Raw genomic sequence first — 22,239 nt, forward strand, 5'->3', positions numbered from 1 at the left:
ACTAATTAATCTTTCACATGCCTTGATACTATTTATCTTCAAGGGAAGAATCCTAAACGTTATTTTATAAATTGTGACGCGAGTTTAATATTAGCATCTCAGCGTGCCTGGAACCATGTCTTTATGGCTAAGTGTAATCCACAGCTACTGGTGGAAGTTAGAAACCTGAATTTAATACAGGGCTTTTTCAAGAAACAGTCTTCAATTTCCATCATCTAAGTAAACTTGTTTATAGAGCTATAGAAACTGGGATGACAAAGCACATTTTATACCACCCTTTTGAGATGATACATGTAAGAACACGGCAGACCATTGAAATGTGCAAGAAAATATAACCGCAAACAGCTTCAGGATTAAAAGCAAATATTCAATTTCATACTTAAGAAATCACTGAAGGGAATCGTAGGTACCTCAGAGACAAAATTACTTACTCAGCTACACTAAAAGAGAACTAATTGCTCCCAAAGTAATCAAATGAGGGGGTTTTTTCTGCATTTAGTATCAACTGAAATTTAGTAGTAGTACTACTACCATACTATCCTTAACTCACAAGGTAATAGTAAATCCAGTGATGCCTGTTCAATTCGTTGCTTAATTTGCATGATGAGTTACTACAAACAAGTGTGCAAATTACCTAAAGCCACAGGAAAGCAGTTCAACTCAAATAACATTTTGCATGCACAGTTATCTAACTTACAAGAGCATTTGTGGCGATCCATTAACTCCACAGCAAAAGCTGGGTACAACCCTGTGCGCACGTTCCTAATGTGAGCATTTCATTTTGAGAATCATGCCCACATCACTCATTTTTCAAAAACTGAATTTCAACGCATCAGCCCCTCCGCAAACAAGGACACAAACAGTAACGAAATGCTGTACGTCACCACCAGAATGACACTGGCATCTCTTTATGGATATAATAATGTATTAATGCTTGCCCATCACAAGTTTTTATGCTGAACAATTTATGAAAAAATAGTTTGTAATAGTACTGGTTAGTAAATCATTGTAGCCTATTTTTAAGTGGAACTTGCAATAAGAAGAAAGTACATCTTAAAATAATTGTCTTCTGAGGGAAAAGGCTAAGAGAAGAAAGCTACACACAAATTGATGAACAAAAAACCTGTCAGAGAAGATAAACCACCTTTAATAGCTATACAGCTCATTGAATTTCATGGGCTTTGTAAAATATCACGCATATTTCTAAAATACAAAATATTTAGGTTGTGTTATGGAAGGCACATATATCAGAGAACAACTCTGCATATTTAACTTTTAAACCTGAACAGGACCACATGTAGAAAAAAGCCTTTTTGAAACAAACCAACCACCTAGTTTTTATCCCACTTTACTCAGTTGCAGGAATAGTGATTTTAAAACATCAGCTAGAGACATGTTTGCAAACCTCAAAGAACATTTGGAAATTTGAACACACAGACACTGAAGAGCAGAATACAGCATGAACATTCTAAAGAGCCAAACTGGATTCCCATAACCATAAATGGGTTCCAGCATTTTTCCATATCCATTGTTTCACCCCCTGTTGTCTCGTTCATCTTCTGCCTGGTCTTCCCACTCTATTTTTCCAACACAACTATTTGTCTAGCACATGATAAATGGGATTGGGAAGCAGAGGTGGCTAAAAAAAAAAAAACCAACCCTTTTTTCCTGCATTATTTTTCAACTAGATCAATTCCCTACACTGCACGGCCGCACAGATCTCACCAGTAGGATGCAGTGAATTGTGCAGTGCTGGGAAAAACAAGCCAGACAAAAGGCGCTGACTAAACAGCATCACTAGATCTGAACACGAAGCCTGGGGGAAGCCATTGCTATTTTAAACAGTCACGGGGGCTACTAGTCTGTCACCTCTGTCCCTGACAACGCTCATTGCCACATCATCACAGACACTATTTCCCCTTACATCCTCCCATTGATCAATATCATAAGCCTAAAAGGAGGCTGAAATTCCACAAAATGGGTTGAGCTGATCTAGCTGCTGTCTGCCATCAAAATAGGGACAAGGTTCTCTGTCCTCCTCACAATTTGCCAATTCAGCTGACTAACACAGGCAAAAAAAAAAGTTAACTGTCTGCATTTTTTATTTACAGAGACCCTGGAATGAGGACCTGAGACTGGGAACAAAGAAGAGGACCATGCACAGCACCAGCACCCTCCTAGGTCATTTCCAGCTGATCTGACTGCACAGCTGCCCAGAAAGAAGGGCAGCCTTCCCAAACTCCCTGTCCTCAGCAGCCAGTTCCCCATTGCTCTGAGCAGGGATTAGTCTCCAGTGAGCAGATTCAACTGATAGCTTGGCCAACCAGTCTAGGTGGGACACAAGAACAGTTTGGACTTGGCAATGAGGGGTGGGCTTGGCTGGTTTTTGTAGAGACTGACAGGGAGATCAATCATCTAGACGAAATGTGGAACTGCACCCTTTGATACTTTGATGAAACGTCTCTTTCTCTGGCTACTGCTTCAGTATTAGACATGATGCAGAGACCATGCACCCAGAAGTATCAAAATGGGTTAGTAAAGAAATTAACTATTCCCATGTCTTTTAAGGAGAAGCTAACATTTTAATATAAAAATTAATTTAGCCCAGATCATTCATGTATATTCTTTAAAATAGCACACCTTATCCCCCAACTTGCTTTCACACCAACTCTAAAAGCGAATTAGTAAAGAATACCGTGAATATGCAACTCTGTCATTTGTGACTTAAGGTAAAACGACTGACTATCACGGAGTTGACTGCCTTTGTAGCTGCTGGTATAGTGCTACGTTTTGTATTTAGGATGAAAATAGTGTCAGTGAAACACTGTATTTTTTGTTGTTGCTAAGCAGTCAAGGGCTCTTCTGCTCCTCACACCACCCCTCCAGCAAGTAGGCTGGGCTGCACAAGAAGTTGGGAGGGGACACAGCAGGGACAGCTGACCCCAACTGACCAAAGAAATATTCCATACCATATGGCATCACACTCAGCAATAAAAAGCTGGGGGAAGGAGGAGGAAAGGGAGAACATTCGGAGTTACGATGTTTTGTCTTCCCAAGTAACCGTTACGTGTGAGGGAGCCCTGCTTTCCCAAAAATGGCTGAACACCTGCCTGACAACGGGAAGTAGTGAATTAATTCCTTCTTTTGGTTTGCTTGAGTGCGCAACTTTTGCTTTACTTATTAAACTGTCTTTATCTCAACCCATGGGTTTTTCTCACTTTTACCCTTCTGATTCTCTCCCCGATCCACCATGGGGGGAATGGGCGAGCAGCTGCATGGTGCCTAGTTATCGGCTGGAGTTAAACCGTGACACTGACACAAATGATTACACTCCTTTCACTAGAATTCAGGGTATTTTTATTAACACTCATTAAAGTTTGTGGGTCTTCTGGGATTTTATTTTTGTTTTATTTTCATTTTATTTTCTACTTCCTTCCTATGGTCAGATGCAGGCTATTAAATCAATCGGTATGAAGCATGGCTGTAGAGGAAGACTCTAGAGAGCATTATATGATCATCTTATCCTTTTGCTATTGTTATTTCATGTAAAACCGCAATCTTTCACAATGTTTGGGTAGAATACTGTAAAATACTAAATTGAAAGCAAACAATTGTAGAATAGTACAGAGTTCACACACAAGTTTCTTTTATTTGCCCAGATCTGTTTTCACCCAAACCCAGCATTTGTGCACAGTAAATATAATCCCAACAGGAACTGCAACTCAATTAAAAATACACTAAATGACCAAAAGAAGAGAGTTCCAGTCTCCAGAAATATCAGTAATCCATGAAATTAACTGACGCAGCTAACGTTAGAAATTGAAATGTCTAACCTTCAAATATGCGATCCAGACGTTGCCGCTTCACTTTGTGTTTGTCCATTAGAGACATAAGAGTTGCAGCTCAAAGAACGTCTCCGCACAGCTTGGTGATGGTCTTCTCAAGCCAGCCACAAGTCAGAAATGCTTACTGTCTTTTATAAACTTATTTTCACCTGCAAACAGAAAGATAAATTTCTTAAACTTTAAAATGCAGATTTTTTTTTCCCCCAACTCTTTCCGGAAAGATGATCTGTGTGTAATTTTAACAATTGAGAAAACACAAAGTTCTTAAATCACATTAGGTAACCTGGTATTTCACAACAAACTGCCTTCTAAACACGTAGAGATGCAAAATGCACAGCACAGCTCAAACAAGCCAGTATAAGAAACACTCCAAGACATCTGCTGTTTTCTGCCTTTTGGCTCTCAAATACTTTTCCCCCCTTTCACTGAACACATCACCAGCTAAAGAAGGTATCTCAGGCAGGCACAGATACATGATTTCCCATAAAAAGACAGAAGTGTGTCCACCTGGAATGAAACTGGAAATCCAGACTTCTGCATAGTAATGCCCGCAGCAAGAGAAAATACTCTTTTCATTCTTAACCTTTAAGCTTTCAATGATAAAGCAAACCAGAGTTCGGTACTTGGAAGTTGAAGGAAACAATTCAAGCGGCCTAGACCCAAGGAAATGCATCACAGTGACAACACAGAACGCCAACGTCTATATCAACCAAATGGCATTTAAAGCAGGTTTATGCATGACTAGGCAAGCTCTTTGGCAGCAAATACAACTAAGCACTTTTCAGATACCGTATAGCTGGGCAAGACGGCATAAGGGTATTGCAACAAGCAGTCTGCATTTTAAGCCAAACCACTGAGAAGCATGAAGGGGGGATGGGGAGAGACAGAAGAAAAATCCCGCAACAAGAATCTATCATCATAGCTGTAGATTACAAAATGCACACGAGCAAGTGGACGGGGTAAAACTAAGTATACAGATCCTCCAAAAATGATAATCAGAGCACCACTTTTATCCTCCTTTAAACATCTCGGTAGACTTTAGAAACAAACTCGGAGAACACTGTATTACAAGCACAGTGCATGTTAAAGCAAGCCAAATAATCCACTTCCCTGTTTCTTTTTATTCCTGCCCAACAGCTTTCATCATCAGTGGATAGCACTAAATGGCCTTCCAAGTGACTGAACCTAGAAATCTGCTTGTTTCTTTCTAGAACAACACTTTTCTAAACCAAACACGGGCACATTTCATCAACGTATTATGAAAATTCAGGCACTCCGAGTGAAGTGATAAAGAAAAATATTTTGAATATCAAGAACTGCACATTTGCATTAATGCAAATAGGTATCTTTACCAACACTATGCTGCTTGGTACATTTGGACTTTTAACAAAGTTCCCTTCTTCGTGTTTATTCTCATTAAAAAATGGAGTTAATGTGCAATAGTCATCATGCTTTTAAACACTTCATTCAGCCTCATCCTCCTCTTCACTCCCCCTCCACACCTCGTTTTCTTTACCCTCAAATTCAACATTCTTCTGCTGTTTTGCATAATGTCTGATTTCAGCTGAATATAACATCAAGAATGGGAGAAAAAAAATTGATGAAGAATGCAGAAACCTAGTTTGTTCTCTTTAAAAAACAAAAAAAGTTGCCATTTTAGAAATTTCCTGTTACTTTTTCCAACATTGATTATTCTTACAAAATACAACATTCTTCAATATTGAATGTGGCTCTAAGACTGCACAAGCATTACATCAAATCTAACATGCATTTTAAAACCTTAATAGCTAGCTATATAGCCACCCGCCTTCGCTTAAATCAACACTCCAAACTTGTACAGAGGATCAATTCCAAACTACTGTTGAATTTATTTGCTTATCACTTCTGTTTTATAACACACTTCATTCAATAGTCACATAAAAAAATCCAAGGGGTAAGAAACAGAAACCAGAATATAATGAACATTTTAAATGCTAGTCTTGGTTTAAATTTTTATAGCTTATTTAATTTCCCATCTTGTAGAAACATATATGCCTGCTGGCCTCCTTGTGCCGTTTTGTTTATTCACTCAGCAAAAGATTTTTCCACTGTAGTCATTCTACGTACAAAGCTGGATGACAGCTGTAAAAAACAGACCATCTGTAACTATTGACCTACCACTGAAAGTGTCACCAGATGTTTTCTATCTGTCTACAGTAGCTTCAAAGCGTACCATCTAAATCAAGTAGTTTTTCGTTTTAAACAGTGTTTTAAAATTATTTTTATTCATAGTAAGTTTTCATAAGTTTAAAAAAAATTTTTTTTAGCAAAATATTGAATTAACATGTTAACACACTTCTAAATTCTAAAACACAGTTTTATTATACTTCATGTTCTAACACAAAGAGAAGATGAGGATATGGGAAGTATTTCCCAGCAAAACAAAAGCCTTATAATTATGGGAGCATTAGTTACTGCAATTACTAAACCACAACATGAATAATTGTATTTGAGAAATTCACTAAAAATACAAGCACACTGCCTAACAAATTAAAAATCAGAACACAAAATACCAAGTACTATTTAAGAGCAGACTTCTGTAGTTCAATATTTTAAGATAGAGAATGCAAGTGATGTAAGAATATATACTGCTTATCGTATGTCAAGCATTAACTAAAAAGACATCTGAGATACCACCGTACAGAACTCTTTTGAGCAAATTTTAGATTAGAATATACACTGTTGAAAAGAATATTAACTTTTTTTCTTTCAGTTAAGCAGACGATTCCAGTGCTTGAAAATATTTTTAAAGAGAGTATGCCTCTGAGTATTGCAACCTGGAATATTTAGCTCTTTCTTCAGAAAAGAAGAGCTTTACTCTTTTTGAGACTTCAAGATAAAAGGAAAAGGGATTCTCCAACATTTTTATAGTAGAGTGAGCAAATCCTAAAGGCCAAAACAGCAATGGCAAGTAAGTCAACTTCGATTTCAGTTTTCAAACAGGTAACACTGGTAACAGAGTAAAGGATAAACATAAGCTGTGAGTGAGAAGATTTGAAGGAAGGCTCACTCAAAACCCATGATCTTCTCTCCAGAGAGAGATGAAAAGGAAGTAAACTTAAGAAATTAAATTTTTTTTAAAAGGAAACCAATAAGCTAGTTATACACATACTTGTAGTTTGAGACAAACTCCACATTACTAGGGAAGAACTGCCATCAAACCTGAATGACTGCAGCATGCCATGGAGGACCAGTTCCTTTGCATCAGTCTAATGGGAGAGTTTTGCGTGGACCAGATCATGTTTCTAGTAAATTTGAACAGGTGAGGAAAGCCTACCAGAAAAATTCTAAAGTGTATCATGCATAACCTCTGATTAGTTAGTCCACTCACAAAAAGATTCAGAGTGTAAACTCTTCTGAGTACAGACTTTTACCTATGCAATTAGGAACAGCAAAAGGCTGATTTCTACCTTTGCCTCACCGTCAGCTTCCATTGCGTCAAAGGATTTGTAGGCTGTCTGAAATCAGATAATGTAGCGTAAGAAATCCAAACCAGAAATTAAATTCACAGAAGAGACTGATAAATCATGAATGCATCAAAAATAAGGTCATGAAGTTTCATGTTACCCTTAGGAATCTCAATCTTCATTTAACTCAATCATTCTAATATATCTTCTTTCATCTGAAACTACATTAAGTTACTGAAATGTTTTTTCTTTCTACTATAGACTTTCAAAACGTATAAAATAAGGCTATTGTAAGAAAAATTGTAAGTTTATATCCCATATTCCATTGCCATCAGTTTTTGATTACTTAAGATTTCTTTCCTTCCCACCCAAACTGATAAGATCTCTATCTTCCATGACAACTCACAAGCCTCAAAATGTCCATTCTGCAGAGCTCTGGAAGCAATAAGTAAAGATAATGAAAATGTTGTTCCTCTCAAATATTTTCATTATCCTTTCATTATACATTTTACAGTAACTGTTCATTTCAGATAGTAAACAGGTTTGTTTCAGATAGTAAACAAATCATCTGCTCCAACCCTCTTGCCATGGGCAGGGACATCCTTCACTAGATCAGGTTGCTCAGAGCCCCATCCAACCTGACTTTGAACACTTCCAATGACAGGCTATTCACAATTTATCCAGGCAACTGTTCCAGTGTCTCACCACCCTCATAAAAAATTTCTTCCTCATATCCAAGTCAACCATACCTAAGATTTCATGGCAAAACAATGACAGCCGTCAGTGAGCTGGATGGCACGCTCAGGGCAACTAGGGCTGCTCACCAAGCAGAAGGATGCCTTCTGCAATGATTGTTGTTGTGACTGTATGACCACCAGTGCAAATACCTTACCTCTCATTTGTTTACCTTAACAGGTAAGAAACAAAACAGTTTTGGGTTTTTCTGTTTCTCTTCCCCTCATCCATTGATGTTTGAATATCTCTTCCATAAAGTGACAAGAAGGACTCACAGGATGCACACCAGCTTCATGGCCGTACATCAGATATTCCTAGCATCTGAGATATTCTGTGCCACAACTAGTTCCCCAGCTTATGCAGATAAACACAGAGCACCAGGGTACAAATTTAAACCATATGCTCTAGAATTCTGAAATCCTTTTTATGGACTTCACTATGCCAATAGTATGAAGTAGTAAACTTTTCTGCAGACCTAACTCAATGCACAACCCACAAATAAGAATTACTCAGTCCACAACAATTATTGATGTTCCTTGGAAATTAAGCTCCAAGGTTGAGGTTTTCCCCTTTTTTGGGAAAAGAACAGGCTATGACATATACTGGAGACAACTTAGACCATGAAGAAAGCTACTACTGAGAAGTGGAAATTTACCTAACTTACAAAATATTTCTCCAGTATAAAACAATATATCTTATGTTTGGCAAAATAGAGGATACTATCAAGGTGATAAACAGCAGAAAGTAAACTGACATGTAAAAATGCTAAGTCAGAGAAATCAGCTTAATGTTCAAATAAAAACAAAGATGCATTTACATAGTAAAGAATCCAGCTTTCCGAGGCTATGGCTAGAGATGGGCTCTAACTCTGAGAAAAGGAAAAATACAGCTGATGATGTATGAGAGAAACATTCTACTTGAAAAAGCTCTAAAATTTGTAGTTCAACATTTCTAGTGTCAGTAGCAGCAGTATTAGTTCTGTATAACACAAAAGTTTTGTATCAGAGGAATGGTGGTTCATAATTGAAGTTATGTGATGCTTAAGTCTTGTGAAGTTACATAGTGAACTACACAAACACATAATATAACTTTAGGTTAATATATGAACTCAATATTTTTTCTTTCTAAAGTTCAAAAGTATTGTTCATCAGTACTTACCACTAGGAGTTTGAAAAATCTCCAATAAAAAAAAATAGAACCACCTCAAATTGGAGGATGAGAAAAAGAGGATGACTTTTGTTTGCATGTTTCTTCAAAATACAGTAATAATAAGACTGCTACAACAACACTGCAACATCCTATTCTGAAGTTCTGCAGGACAGCATTTGTTCTTACATTTTATTTCATGTTGCTATCCTTTTCTAGAGATACTGTGACCTGTACTAAAAACTTCTGCAGTATAAAACCATCACATTACTTTCACCGTACTCAAAACTACTCCCACAAAGATCTAAAACTACATTAAAAAATAACTGTAGCCCAAAGAGCAGAACAAAAAGAGATTAATTGCCAGAAGAAAAAGTATTAGGTCAGACTTCCTGTGCAAAAATTGAAGTGATTCCATCTTGTCTTACAAAAATTAATACTGAATTAAGAAGAAAATATATAATTATATTTGCCTGTCAGACAATTTATCTTACCATTAAGTGTACTTAAGCCACTTTGCCTTACCATTAGATGTCAGTACAGTCAAAGAGAAACTGTACAGGGAACTTCAAGATCAATCAATTAATCACAAAATTGAAGCAATTACTGAGTTATCCACCAAAGAGAATGTTAGACACTATTCAGAAAAGGACTAAACCACCAAACATTATAATGGCATTACCTAAATCTAAGATGCGTCTATCTCAAAAAAGATGGAGAACTAGAAAAAGTGCCAGGACAGGCAGGAAGTACGTGGTGCAAGGCATGGAGTAGCTTGCTGAAAAAGGGGAAAAAGAAATGCACTGGTGTTCCCCAGTCTGAAGATGACAAGACCGTGGGGAATACAACAAATGCACATAAAATATGCACCGTGTCTCAATCCAATGTCTAGGGAGCACATGGTGAAATAGTAAGCCAGTATATTAAAAGCAACAGGAAGCTTTGTCAAAGAGCATGTAATTAAGTTGTAAAATCAGGTGTCACAGGTATTGTGGATGCCAAAACTTTAAGTGGTTCTTAAAAGGAATTAGACAAGTTTATGGAAAACCCATCAGCAGTCACTGATAATGGCCACAATGCAAACCCAAGTCAGAAATACATAAGCAGGTAAATGCCAAAGGCAAGAAAAATGTCAGTGCATACTTGCTTTGTTCTCATATATAGCAATCACAGCATTATGTCACACTGACAAAATGTCCATTTAACTCAGTAGCCAATAGTTGTCACGAAATGAGATGCTTCATGAAGAGCAAGAGCAGAACAAACACAATATCTTCCTTAAGCATCCATTAGTGGCCACTCTTGGAGACAAGACACAGGATGCATGGACCTGCAGTCCCTTCTGACACATGGGCACACCTCATATTCTTAGGAAATGCAGAGATATACTACAAAAATTGACTGATCTCGCCATGCAGAAAGTGAGGGCCACAGTTCACAGGGATGCACAAAAACATCCTAAGACAAAATAAAACTGAAATGAGTTAGTACTATCATGCCTCAAAGATACTGCTGAAATCAAACTAACAGTCTCTCCAATATAGATCCTAAGAGACACCCAGAAAATCATCATAATTAAAAAAACTGCTAGTGCTGTAGACTCTACCACAGTACATGGTAAGCTCTTCCAACAACAAGTGTCCTTTATGACTGTCTGGTTTTGCTTAATTGTCAGTTTGGCTTAAACTTTCAGTCATCAAATTTTCTTACAGTTTTGCCTGGCAGATGGAAGAACTCCCTGATGTTCTTTGCGCAGGTAACTCTTAGGTATCACCAAGCCATCCCTTTATCTACTTGCAGAAGAGGCCAAGCTCTTTGATACTCTCTTAGAAAGTCATGTTTCTGATCCTAAATTGCATCCTTAAATTTAACAGCAAGTCACTAAAGTATCAGTTTGTGAATGCTAGAACAAGATAAAGCCTTGCAGGAGCAGTTGCATCAAAGTCCAATGTAGAAGAACCGTTACCGCTATCCTTCACAGTCCTCAGATACATTCTGGGACCACAGCTACAATGAAAAGCCTTTACACTTGGTTCAGCAGGCTATGCATCGCCAGTGCAAACAAGGCTGCTTCTCTTTAGGGTGGGGTTCTCTGCCCTGTGAGTACAGCCAACAGTCTCTTGTTCCGTATTTATGACCTAAAATTTGAACACATTTTGAGAGAGTACAGTTTATCAGAGCAAACGTGATTGCTCTGCAGCACTTCCATCTCCTTTTTTTTTTTTAATTGCATCAGCAGTTTTTACTGTATTTATCAGTGAAGGTTTTTTCCTGTTGATAAAAATGGCTGAAAATAAGGCCAAGAGTGCCTCTTGTCAGCATGCCATTAAGAACAAAGCTTATGGGTTTTTTACCTATTGTCCACTGCTTTTTAATACTGTAAACAACTTTTTTGTATTATTTTATGTTTTAAATCAAATTAGTTCAAAAATGTAGTGTAATAATTTGATAAACATTTATTTCCATGGCACAAGATTATAAAATGTCCTTTTTGACAAGGAATATGGTGAAAACAGTAGAAGAGGTTATGACAGGAATTCTGTCATTATAAGCTTTTTATGAGATGCTTGTCTTCACCATAAGGTTTTTTTCCCAAAGCTTTTTTTTTTTTCTTAGTAGCATTCTCTCTCAATTATACATCTGTCCACAAGCCAAAAATTACTCACTACTGAAAATGTATTACTGCAGATGTGTTTGACTACAGACAGATGGGAAGCATCTCTGCTAACTCAAATTTCTAGGTCATGAATAAAACTTAATTTAGAAGCTCAAACTATCATTGGAAAATTATTAAAGACTACCAACCCAAGACACCTACATTTGAAGTAAAATTAAAAAGATGCCCTTAGTTTCAGGAAACACTCACTCCTTGGAACTAGAGCAATATTACAGATGCACTTCTTACCAAACAGTATTTCCGAAAAACTGTGTCAGGTATTCAGCACAAGCTTCTTCAGAAAGACTGACATTGTAACAAGCCTCAATCTTACTCATGAACAGATTCAAAGAAAATGAAAATGAAGAGGCTGGTGTGGACTTTCTCAGATTACGAATCTGAGTCACTCATATGTTGAATTCCTGGCTTTGCCTCTTACTCTCAGACCTGAGACATACAACCTGGTGGGTGCATTCTTTATTGGTTTGTAAAGCAACGCACATACACATACCCCAGCACAGAGATACTGTGATACCTACTGTTTTACAAAGTACTTTAAAACTCCCAAATGAAGACCATTTAAAAATGTCAAATAAGTCAGTTGTTAGATCAGTGTTAAAGTATTTTTTTGAAGTCTGAAATGAAAGAAAATTACATTGAAAGATCAATCTCCACTCATTTTTTTTTCTGAACAGGCAAAGTGCTGAAAGCCTCCCTCCTTTTTGGAGAGTTGAGTGCAAGAAACCAACATTAACTGTATAAATGCACGAGTAAAATCTTAGGGATTTTGAAAGATAACAGCAGTGAAACTAAACTGCCTCTACAGAAAATAATTCTTTCTCAAATATGAAAATCTTGTGTTTTGAAACTCAAAATTAAATAATATGTATTTAATATTTTAATGCACCTGAAAAAGCATAACAGGATGCAAAGAATTAGTCATCGCTCATGACAATATAAAGACTAATGCCTCGGTTAATGAATTCTCTAGGAAAGGAAACAATTACTGCTGCATTTCATGAATCTCCATTGCTAGAACAGATTCAAACCAGCAGGGAAAAAAGACTACTTTTAACCTTTTATTGATTTATTGTGTCCCCCTCCCCCTTTTTTTTTCCTCCAAGACAGACACAAAACCACATGAAAATGCCAAGCACATGGACTGCGTGTGTATTCCACATGTGAAACCGGTTCCTCTGCCACAGATCCCCTACTATCAGAAGCAGCCCATGCATGTCCAAAAACCTGTGCTTTACAGATTAAAAATACTGATTAAAATAACATATGCTTGTTCAGTGGAAAAGAAAGAGTGGGGGGAAAAGAAATAAGCTATATTCTGAAAGTGGGTAAGAAGTCACACCTAAAGAGATTTAAGTTAGAAAGTTAGTAAAGGCTAATGAAGTTTAGAGAAAGAACCGTGGAACCTGTGTTGGGTTTTCCTCTGCACTAAAAAGCCCACTATGTTGTACACGTGCACACATACTGCTGTAAGAAAACATGGTAAGCACTAAGAAAACATTTTTTTGAGACTGAATACTTTACACTTGAACAGTAAACTGTTTGGGTAATATTTAAATATTACGATTGCACCTCATTTCTTCAAAACTGCTTTTATACCTAATAAGCATTTTAGTGAAATGACCTTATTCATGTTAGGCAAATAAAGTTCTTGGCCACATGTTTAGTTTGCCCATATTACTGCCCTGTGGCAGCAACATATCATCAGCGGTATCAATGTTACAACAACAGGCGCTTTCTTATACTGTTTACAAAACTTAGACTATGAACTTTTTCTCATATAAAAACTGACATCTCGTATTTTCAAAATGTGCAGTACTATAGCACTATATTGGATACACCTGACATCCTTCATGCAAAGCATTTTTAAGAGAGGCAAGTATAAATTCATCTGGTAATACTTTGTGTTAATTAGAACACACATTATAGACATAAAAAATGGAAGTTTAACTGCTTAACCAAGTAACTACTGCAGATACTACCATTTTGCATCAATTACTAGAAGAAATAAAAAAAAGAAAGACACCTTGCACAATTAGACTTAGAGAGCCTGTGTTTACAATTATGCTCTGGTTGAAAAAAGAAAATACCAAGGATAAAGCTTTGCTACTATAGCTCCTACTCTTAAACTATAGCAACTCATTACAGTCAGAATAAAAGATACATGGTCTGGATGGACCATGCCTTACTTAGGTAAAACTACATTTTTTAGTAGCACATAAATTACAGATATATTTTTTTAAAATTGTACACAGCCATCCATAAATTACATGTGTATTTTTATTTTTAAAATGCAGTCCAAATGCTGAACCATTGCCTTCTCTCCGTTTAATGAGACAAGACAATTGCCACCACCTAAAAATAGTAAAATGGTAAATATCACATGCACTTACTCTGCATTTCCCAGGAATCAACTTTTAAAAGATACTGAATTGTGTAAGTTATACACAATCATTAATAACATTTAGCAATAGCTTTTCTAAATTTCTTTGATAATTCTGATATCGGTAGAATAATACATCTGGTACAGAAATCTTTTAGAAGTTTGTAGGGTGAGAAAACCTAGAGTTCTTTAATGAGCAGGTAAAGCTACATTAAGAATAATATTTTTTTTCCCAAGTGTGACAATAGACATTGCCAAAATGTTTTCCCTCCTTTCTAAGCAACAAAAAGGTGATAAGACAAGAGACCAAACACGTGACAAGTTCCATTTACTTTAAAAGTATTACCCTTCATGTTTTAACTTAAGACACCTTTGTGAAACTTTGCACCTTTACCTACAGTCCCATAAACGACCGAATGGTTTGGATTGGAACGGACCTTTAAAGGTTATCTACTTCCAATACCACTGCCATGGGCAGGGACATCATCTACCATATCAGGTTCCTCAAAGCCCCATCCAACCTGACCTTGAACACTTCCAATGATGGGGTATCCGTGGAAGCACATCCATAACACATAACATGTTCCATTTTACAGATCAAAAATCAGCTTGCGAGGGCTGTAAATTGTAGCTATAAAAAAGAATCTATTAGAATATCCACTTGGCAAAACAGAAAATGCTACTGAACTGTAGAAAAATACCCTAAAGTATAATTACCAGAGTACTTCCCACTGCGCCTCCTTCACCACCGGGCTCCTGAAAACGGCTGTCTCCCCTCAAAGGCATCACTGACCGTCTTCTCACAATCAGAACTTTCATACTCGACTAGAGAAATTGTTTAATTGGTAATTCTTTCCCCCACATTTTAGTGTCAATCTGCATCTCCTGACATGACATTTCATTAAGAAATTTCCAGCCAGCTACACTCCCATCTCAATCACAGTAATATAGAGCATTTTCACACCTTGCTAAATTCTATAAGCAATCTCCATCGCAATTACAGGAATTGCTTATGTAGAAGATTAATGCTAGTGGCTAGGATATAGCATCCTTTAACACAATTAAGTGTGGGAAAACAAAGAATTAAAAGTGCAATTAGATAGTCTCATGCATCTGAGACTGACTGACAATTGTGTGTGATATATAATATATTGTAAGCAACACTAGCATGTACTACTCATTTTCCAAATTGATTATGTTTTGCCTATATTCAGCATTTAAGTTCATCTGCTCTTTCTTTTATTCAGTAGTGGGAAGGCAGAGGAGAGAACTAGAGTCCCTACAGGCTGCTTCACTATGAAGTTCTGCAAAATTTGCTTTTCAGAGAGATATGGGAGGTACATGGGTTTTTTTAATTGGATTTTCCCCTCTGCTGTCCACACACAGTGGTAAGGTGTAGTGTCTCTCAAGAGAAAGGACCTTAAAAATTTGGTAGTTGCGTTCTTTCAAAAGTCCCATTCAAGATCTCTCGAATATCACAGAGCAGCAGCTCGCTTGGTTTTCAAAATGCACCTCAACGCAAACCTACTTTATCTTTACTGTAAAACAATTTTGAAATTTGCAGAAGGGGACAAACAGGCAATTATGATTTCACACACTGAAATCTTAATTTTTTTTAAATTTAAATTTAAAAATCTTAAAAAGCATCTTCATGGCTCATGTCAGGATGCAAGATCCCTACATTGTTTCCCAAAAATCTGGCACAGTAAGTCCAAATGCAACAAGCTATTTTGTTTTATTCCAAAAAGGTTTTAGCGCAACGACATTTATCATACTATCTCAGTATTTTTCTGTAACATAACTGATGTAAGTATAAATTTTCATAGCTTATTCTCTCTCATATCTGGGAAGAGAGCTGTATGTGCAGCCTGTTATTTTCAGTTTCCTTATTTGAACGTACATACTGTTTTGTATCTTGTTACAGAAGAAAGATCAAGCAAGAAGTGCACTTGGCAGCTGGTCTGGAGAGCGATAAGACCGTAATAGTCTTTAATGGAAATTCATTTCAATCCTACACTACACTAGGAAATAAAATTTCCAGCCTGTATTACCTTGATGGTTAGCTCTCGTTGATTAATTATAATGCTCCTGTTACTGAAGAGGGCAGTTTTCATCTAAAAGTTTTAAGCTATCTTGAGTTCATAACATTTCACATCTTGAAGATAAGGCCAAAACCCTAAACCTAACATTCTCTCTCACAAACTAAGCAGAGACTTTTAGAAAAGATGTAAATAACTGAAAGCTAGATGAAGTTGCTTGCATTTCTCAAGAAATGTGTTCCTAAATTCTGGGTGAAAGCCAACGATATGAGACAAAAGAAGCAGCATTGCACATTACACCCAGCACCCGAGCTGCTAGTTCACATCCTCAAACCTTTTAACCAGTTATCTGGCAGATGGCTATAACCTTAGTAAGAACTATTCCTTGTAGAAGAGATGTGGCGGTGGCATACTGTGTCACTATAAACTGAACGTGCTTCTTCAAGAAACTCTTGAACCATTTTAGCCTATTGATCTCCTGTCAGAGAGAAGCATGACATTTCTTGTCTACAAGAATGCCACACTGTCACCAAGATCACTTACCACCCATCAGCAGGTCCCTCAGTAGTACCCTATGCAGTTGTCCAAGGCACACTCTGCCATAACACTGACTTTTAAAAAGGTCTAGACAAAAATTTACATAAATTAGATTAACTTCCCATTGATTTCTGGTGTACTATGAGCTCCTCCAGTAATGTCAAATGAATGACAGTTGGTTGGAATCAGAGCACCTGGAGGAAAAAGCAAGAGTTTTGCAGTATTGCATCCAGGACGAAAAACACAGATTTGTTCAATGAAAGACTCACTATGCTACTTCTGATTAGCAGTAGTCCAAGTTGTTCATAACTCTTCTGCAGGCCGACTACTCGTACAGGGTGTTTGTCAGAAGACCTGCAGGGACCACTGTGCAAAAAACTGCTCTTGGGATCTGCTTTCATAGCTGGGAAACCCCAAGTATTTCACATTTTCCTTATTTTTGGAGCTTCACAATACTTGCTGTCCTTTCTTCTCCTCGCTACAACTTCCTCACCTCCTCCTCAAAATGACTCCTGAACTCTCTGCAGGCTATTGCTTACTCCTCCTTGCTCCATCATGGTTTTTAGCTACACCACTGCGAAAACAAAGCTCCTAAACCCAGCAGCCTGCCCAGATTATCAACTCAGTTCTCTGAGTTGAGAGGTAAGAACCACATGAAACTCTGGTTCTCCTTTTAAATATGGAAGCCTGAATTAATGTGATTCAGAACTGGTTACCAATTGCCTTTTCTCCTTTACTTTCACAGCATTAGCATCTCCACTAAAATACTCAAACTGTTTCAAAGCTTAATATTGGAACCTAAATAGCTAGACAATATTGTCCTGTCTTCAGAAAACAAAGGAGACAAAAACCAAAAACAGCTTTTCTAAATACCAAATTCAAAACAAACATCAGAGGAGACAGTCCCAATGCTCCTTCAAAAACAAACACTAGGAGATGCTAGCATTACACTTTTACTAAGAAAGAAGATATTTTCCTCACCAGTTTGCATAGTAATTAATTGTAATGCTCTACAGGAAGAAGGAAAAAATTACTTTCTAACTCTGAAAATATATTCTACAGTGCATGAAGTGCTGACCCGTTCTATGTGGGGAAGAGTATCTGTCATCCCTTTACAGAGAGCTCCAAGTTGCCTAACCCCAACTTTCATGGAGTTTTGTCATTAGGGCCAAAATGATCTGAGCAACTCAAATACGTAAGAGGTCAACAGGCAGCAGACCAAGCGTGAAGAGCATTGTAACACAAATCCATGGCCGAAGACGGCTTGTGGCGACTTTACTAAACCATATCTGGAATATGGTTATAACTGCAGCAATGCAAAAAAAAAAAAAAAAAACAAACAGAAAAAGTCCTGTAAGAGATGACTCAAAAAAAGAACTTTAAATAAAACACAAAAACATCAGAATAGAGGCTTAGGCCTTAAAGCCTTTCACTGAAATATTCTGCTTTTACCTGCTAGAAGCAATAAGTAGTGAAATAACTGTCAATAAATCCTACAATCTCAAGAGAAGCAAAAGTACCAAAATTTTTTCATCTTTTATCAGAGACATCCAGTACATTTTACAGGTCTTTCATAAAGGAACACTAGACAGATTGCCTCACTAACTTTCTCATCCTCTTATTTGCTGCAATTAAGAGGCCAGTAAGAAAGTATACTTAACTATAAGGAACAAACAAAAGGTTTACAAATATATGTAGCTATAACTTTGTTTTTTCAGTTGGTTGAGCTGCTGAAAACTGATGCACTTCCAGCTTTGCCTCTCAAAAAGTAGGGAATAAATGATATATTGTTCTACTATTTTCTAACGGATTTAGTTTGCGAAATTGTTGAGCCCTATTTTAGCATGACATCTATGCAATTTTATGAAATAATAATTTCATAAAATAACACGTTTCTCATCTTTGATATTGTTAGCTTATTGTTTCAAATCCATTTTCAGTATAACTGCTCACATGCCGCTGCCACTTTTCATTCACCTCACCACAACTTTACCTGTATTGTGATCAATTACTATATTTCACTGAGAGAGACGAAAGACAAAGCAAGTAGTCAACAAAATCATTTTTTGTTTTTAAAACCCTCTTAAAACAAATAGACTTGAAACCAAAAACAAACAGTGGTCTACAACATGACCATAGGATTTTCATATGTAAAGCACCAATAGTGTGGAGTCCATCTTATGGTCTCATGATAAACATTATGATCTTTATGTTTTAATTTATTGTACATAAATGAACTTAAAATCCAGTAAAACTATATTAAACTTAATAGTTATGAAATCTGCATATATGGAAAAACATGGGAACTGGGGGACTAATTTCTATGAAGGATACATAAATGTTAATCTTGCTTTGACTGCTGGTATCATTTCTCCAGAAGTAGTTCAAAGACCGCCCACAAAACATAAAGACCCTGCAAGCTTTTCCTGAATATTTTCAATATAATTGAAGAACAGCTCTCCCTACACATAATTAGACTTAAAAATGTAAATATCTTTTGCTTGAACAAATAACATCAGGGGTTCAAAACTCCAAGATGTGCATATTTGCAATTATATTACAGTTCAAAAACAAATGAAAAACTGCCCTCTGAAAAATCAAGTCTTAAAACAAACCAAAAGTACAACATGTGCTTTTGTTTTATCTGACAGTGTTGCATATCTAGATTGATATTGTTAGGTTCTCCGTGTCAAGACCTAGATGAAAATTATCTGTATAAACGGAATAAAATGTTGAATGCTGAATTATCTGACAAGCCTACAACAGATGGCCTAAAATATTAGTGATCCAGTTGTTGTTGGCGGCATTCGGTCAGTTCTTCACTTGTTAATTAAGGACCTTAATTTTGAACTATTATTTTGCTATAAAATGCCCATTGTGCAAAAAAAAAATCAGAAAATGGATGGCTGAAGATTTTATAAAGCTTGCTCTCCATTTTTGCAAGAATTTCCATTCTGGCTGATTAACAAAATTCCCGATTGAAAAAAACCTCTCCGCTCCCAGTTGTTTTAATAGGATCCAGCTCTTGCCTTAAGTAAATATTAGCAGTATGCAAGTGCAGAAGTGCTTGACCCCATCCATTTCACCTCACATGCAGATATATTTTATAGTTTAAGATGCTCAGATCTAAGTCTCCAGCCTCTTTCTTCCAGAGGGCATACTCTGGGTTTGGGAAGCAAGTCACAGGGGGCATGACAAGAGGCAGCTAATTCTGCTTTGCAGAAGAGAGTTGCAGAGTCAGTCTTTCTCCACCACAAACTGGAGCTTGTTGGAAGTTCACTCATCAGTTGTATCACAAAGCTGTTTGTCTTCCTTCTGTCTCCCTGCATGCCAACACTGGATCTGCATCTCCTGTTTTCTGCTGCAACAGAAAACAGAAGATCTGATCTTCTTTAACTTCACCAAGTCCACCATGAGTCACCCCAAGCTGCTCAGAGAAGCTCTAGGCCACCCACAGAAAGGTCCCCGTCACACTCCCCCATCAGCATAGTCCCACATTCTGTTTTTCTAACTGTCCTGACAGGGAGCTAATGGACTGCTATGCTAGAAACTTCAAAAATATAACATTTAAATGGGCTACACACAACCAGGTTATTGTATTGGAGTGAACTAAGGAAAAGTGAGATGCCTGCAAGATAAAATTCAGTACGCTCATTCATTAAATCCCAGATCATCCTAAATTATATCTCTGTTATCCTGTAACCGAGGAGAATCAAATGGCAAGTACTAGCTACCCAACAACAAAAAAAATCCCTCTCTGTGTCCTCAATATTTTCTTTACATCGCCATGTCTTCTGGATGGAAATGCATTCCCCCAAATGACTTCTCTAAACTTGTCTGCATTTGCACTGGTGACAAGAGCACTTCACCATCAGTTACCACTGGGAGCAATTCCTTGAATCACTTGAAACTAAGGTTCGCTCCCTGAAGCATCAGTTTGTTACCTGATGATTTGAAATCTATCTGCAAGAATCCATACAGAATGACAGGTATTTGGGGTATTTATAAACTCAAAAAATATTAACGTATTTTAGAAAAAAAAATTACAACTAAATAAACAAATGTTCACTCCCCATTAGATGTACATTCCCTGAAAAAAATACAACTAGGCAGTAATCAACCTTGAGAACATATTTTAAATCTAAGATATGATTACTTTTTTTAATAGAAATAAATGAAATTTTATATGAGTACATGATTTTCAAGTATTACAGTTAGCCAGAAGATGCATTTTAAGGAAATGGAAATACTAAGCTTGGAAATATACACACTTTGATAATTTGTTTACTTTACAACAACTAAAGACCCAAACACCACTACAATACTATGGACCACTGCTTTAGTTTTAAATATTAAGGATATCTTTGACTTCTGTATAAGGCAAACATCGCAACCTCAGACCATTTAAGCCAAGTCTGGAAAAGTATTTCAAATCATTTAGAAGTTGCACTTACTGGTAGTTTAAATGAAACATTTTTATCAGGAAGTACAACAATCAACTTTTTAAAATGCGTCCTTTTAAAATAAATACTTCTTGACACATTTCATTTTGATTTCTACCTACGTACAAGGAGTTATCTAGTGTTATAACACAAGCTATATATGCAAGTCTAGAAATTATGTTGGTCAGACTTGGTGTTGGATGAAACCACTGTTTCTTTGCTTTCTCTTTGACATTAGACTGCCATTTTTGCCATGGTGCATTAAGCTGGAGAAGTGCTTGGTGGAAACACAGTGGGTTCAGAAAGCAGCAAAGCATCTGCCACTGTGCCAAAAGTGAATCACTCGTTCAATTCTAGTTCTTAATATTCTATTGCTTATTAAAAATATCAAATTTGACAACACAGAAATAAACAACAGAAAAGTAAGAACCGACAAAACATCCTATAATGCTGAAAACAAAGGGGTGCCTAGAGATCCAGCCTGCAATTTTTGATCACAGGAGTTAGGATACTTTTTACTGCATATCCTAAGGACTGAAATAGCTATGGCATAAATTAATAATAGTGAGTCTATAAAGGTTGAATTGATACTGACATCTTGGATATTATTACTGTAAATGACAGATTAATGGACAAAGGCACGAGATCCCAAAAGTCATCCTAGGTATTTAATGACTAGGAAGTAACCAATAATCATATTAATTAGCACAGTTAAAAATCCCATAGAGCAGTAAATGATTTCAAAGGAAATTTTGGCTATAACAATGACAAGTTAAGTAATAACTTACACCAATGCCAGTACAGAATAAATGATTTAATGATCCCCATAGAAAGTTTTATTTTACTGAGATCAATATCTGACCCCTATTATACGCTAAAAGCCATGCCTAAAACCAATTATAAGAACTATTGTTGGGCGTCTCAATTACAAAAACTTCCTTCTAGATTGTCATTCTATCAAAATTAAATAGATAATACTAAACTAAATGCAT

At 36.7% G+C, this 22,239-nt stretch overlaps 1 protein-coding gene across 8 annotated transcripts in view; it reads right to left on the reverse strand.

Annotated features, from left to right (window-relative positions):
• Positions 1–22,239, reverse strand: part of CTBP1 (C-terminal binding protein 1) — a 249,997-nt gene that overhangs the window by 188,508 nt on the left and 39,250 nt on the right. For all 8 annotated transcript variants that reach the window (XM_074587319.1, XM_074587321.1, XM_074587333.1 and 5 more), the window contains exon 2: positions 3,834–3,994. In XM_074587319.1, coding sequence (XP_074443420.1) covers positions 3,834–3,891 — 58 coding nt within the window. In that variant the 5' untranslated portion in view covers positions 3,892–3,994. The remainder of the gene's footprint in view (positions 1–3,833; positions 3,995–22,239) is intronic.

This window comes from Larus michahellis, chromosome 5, assembly GCF_964199755.1.
Source record: "Larus michahellis chromosome 5, bLarMic1.1, whole genome shotgun sequence".
In the NCBI taxonomy this organism is placed as follows: domain Eukaryota; kingdom Metazoa; phylum Chordata; class Aves; order Charadriiformes; family Laridae; genus Larus; species Larus michahellis.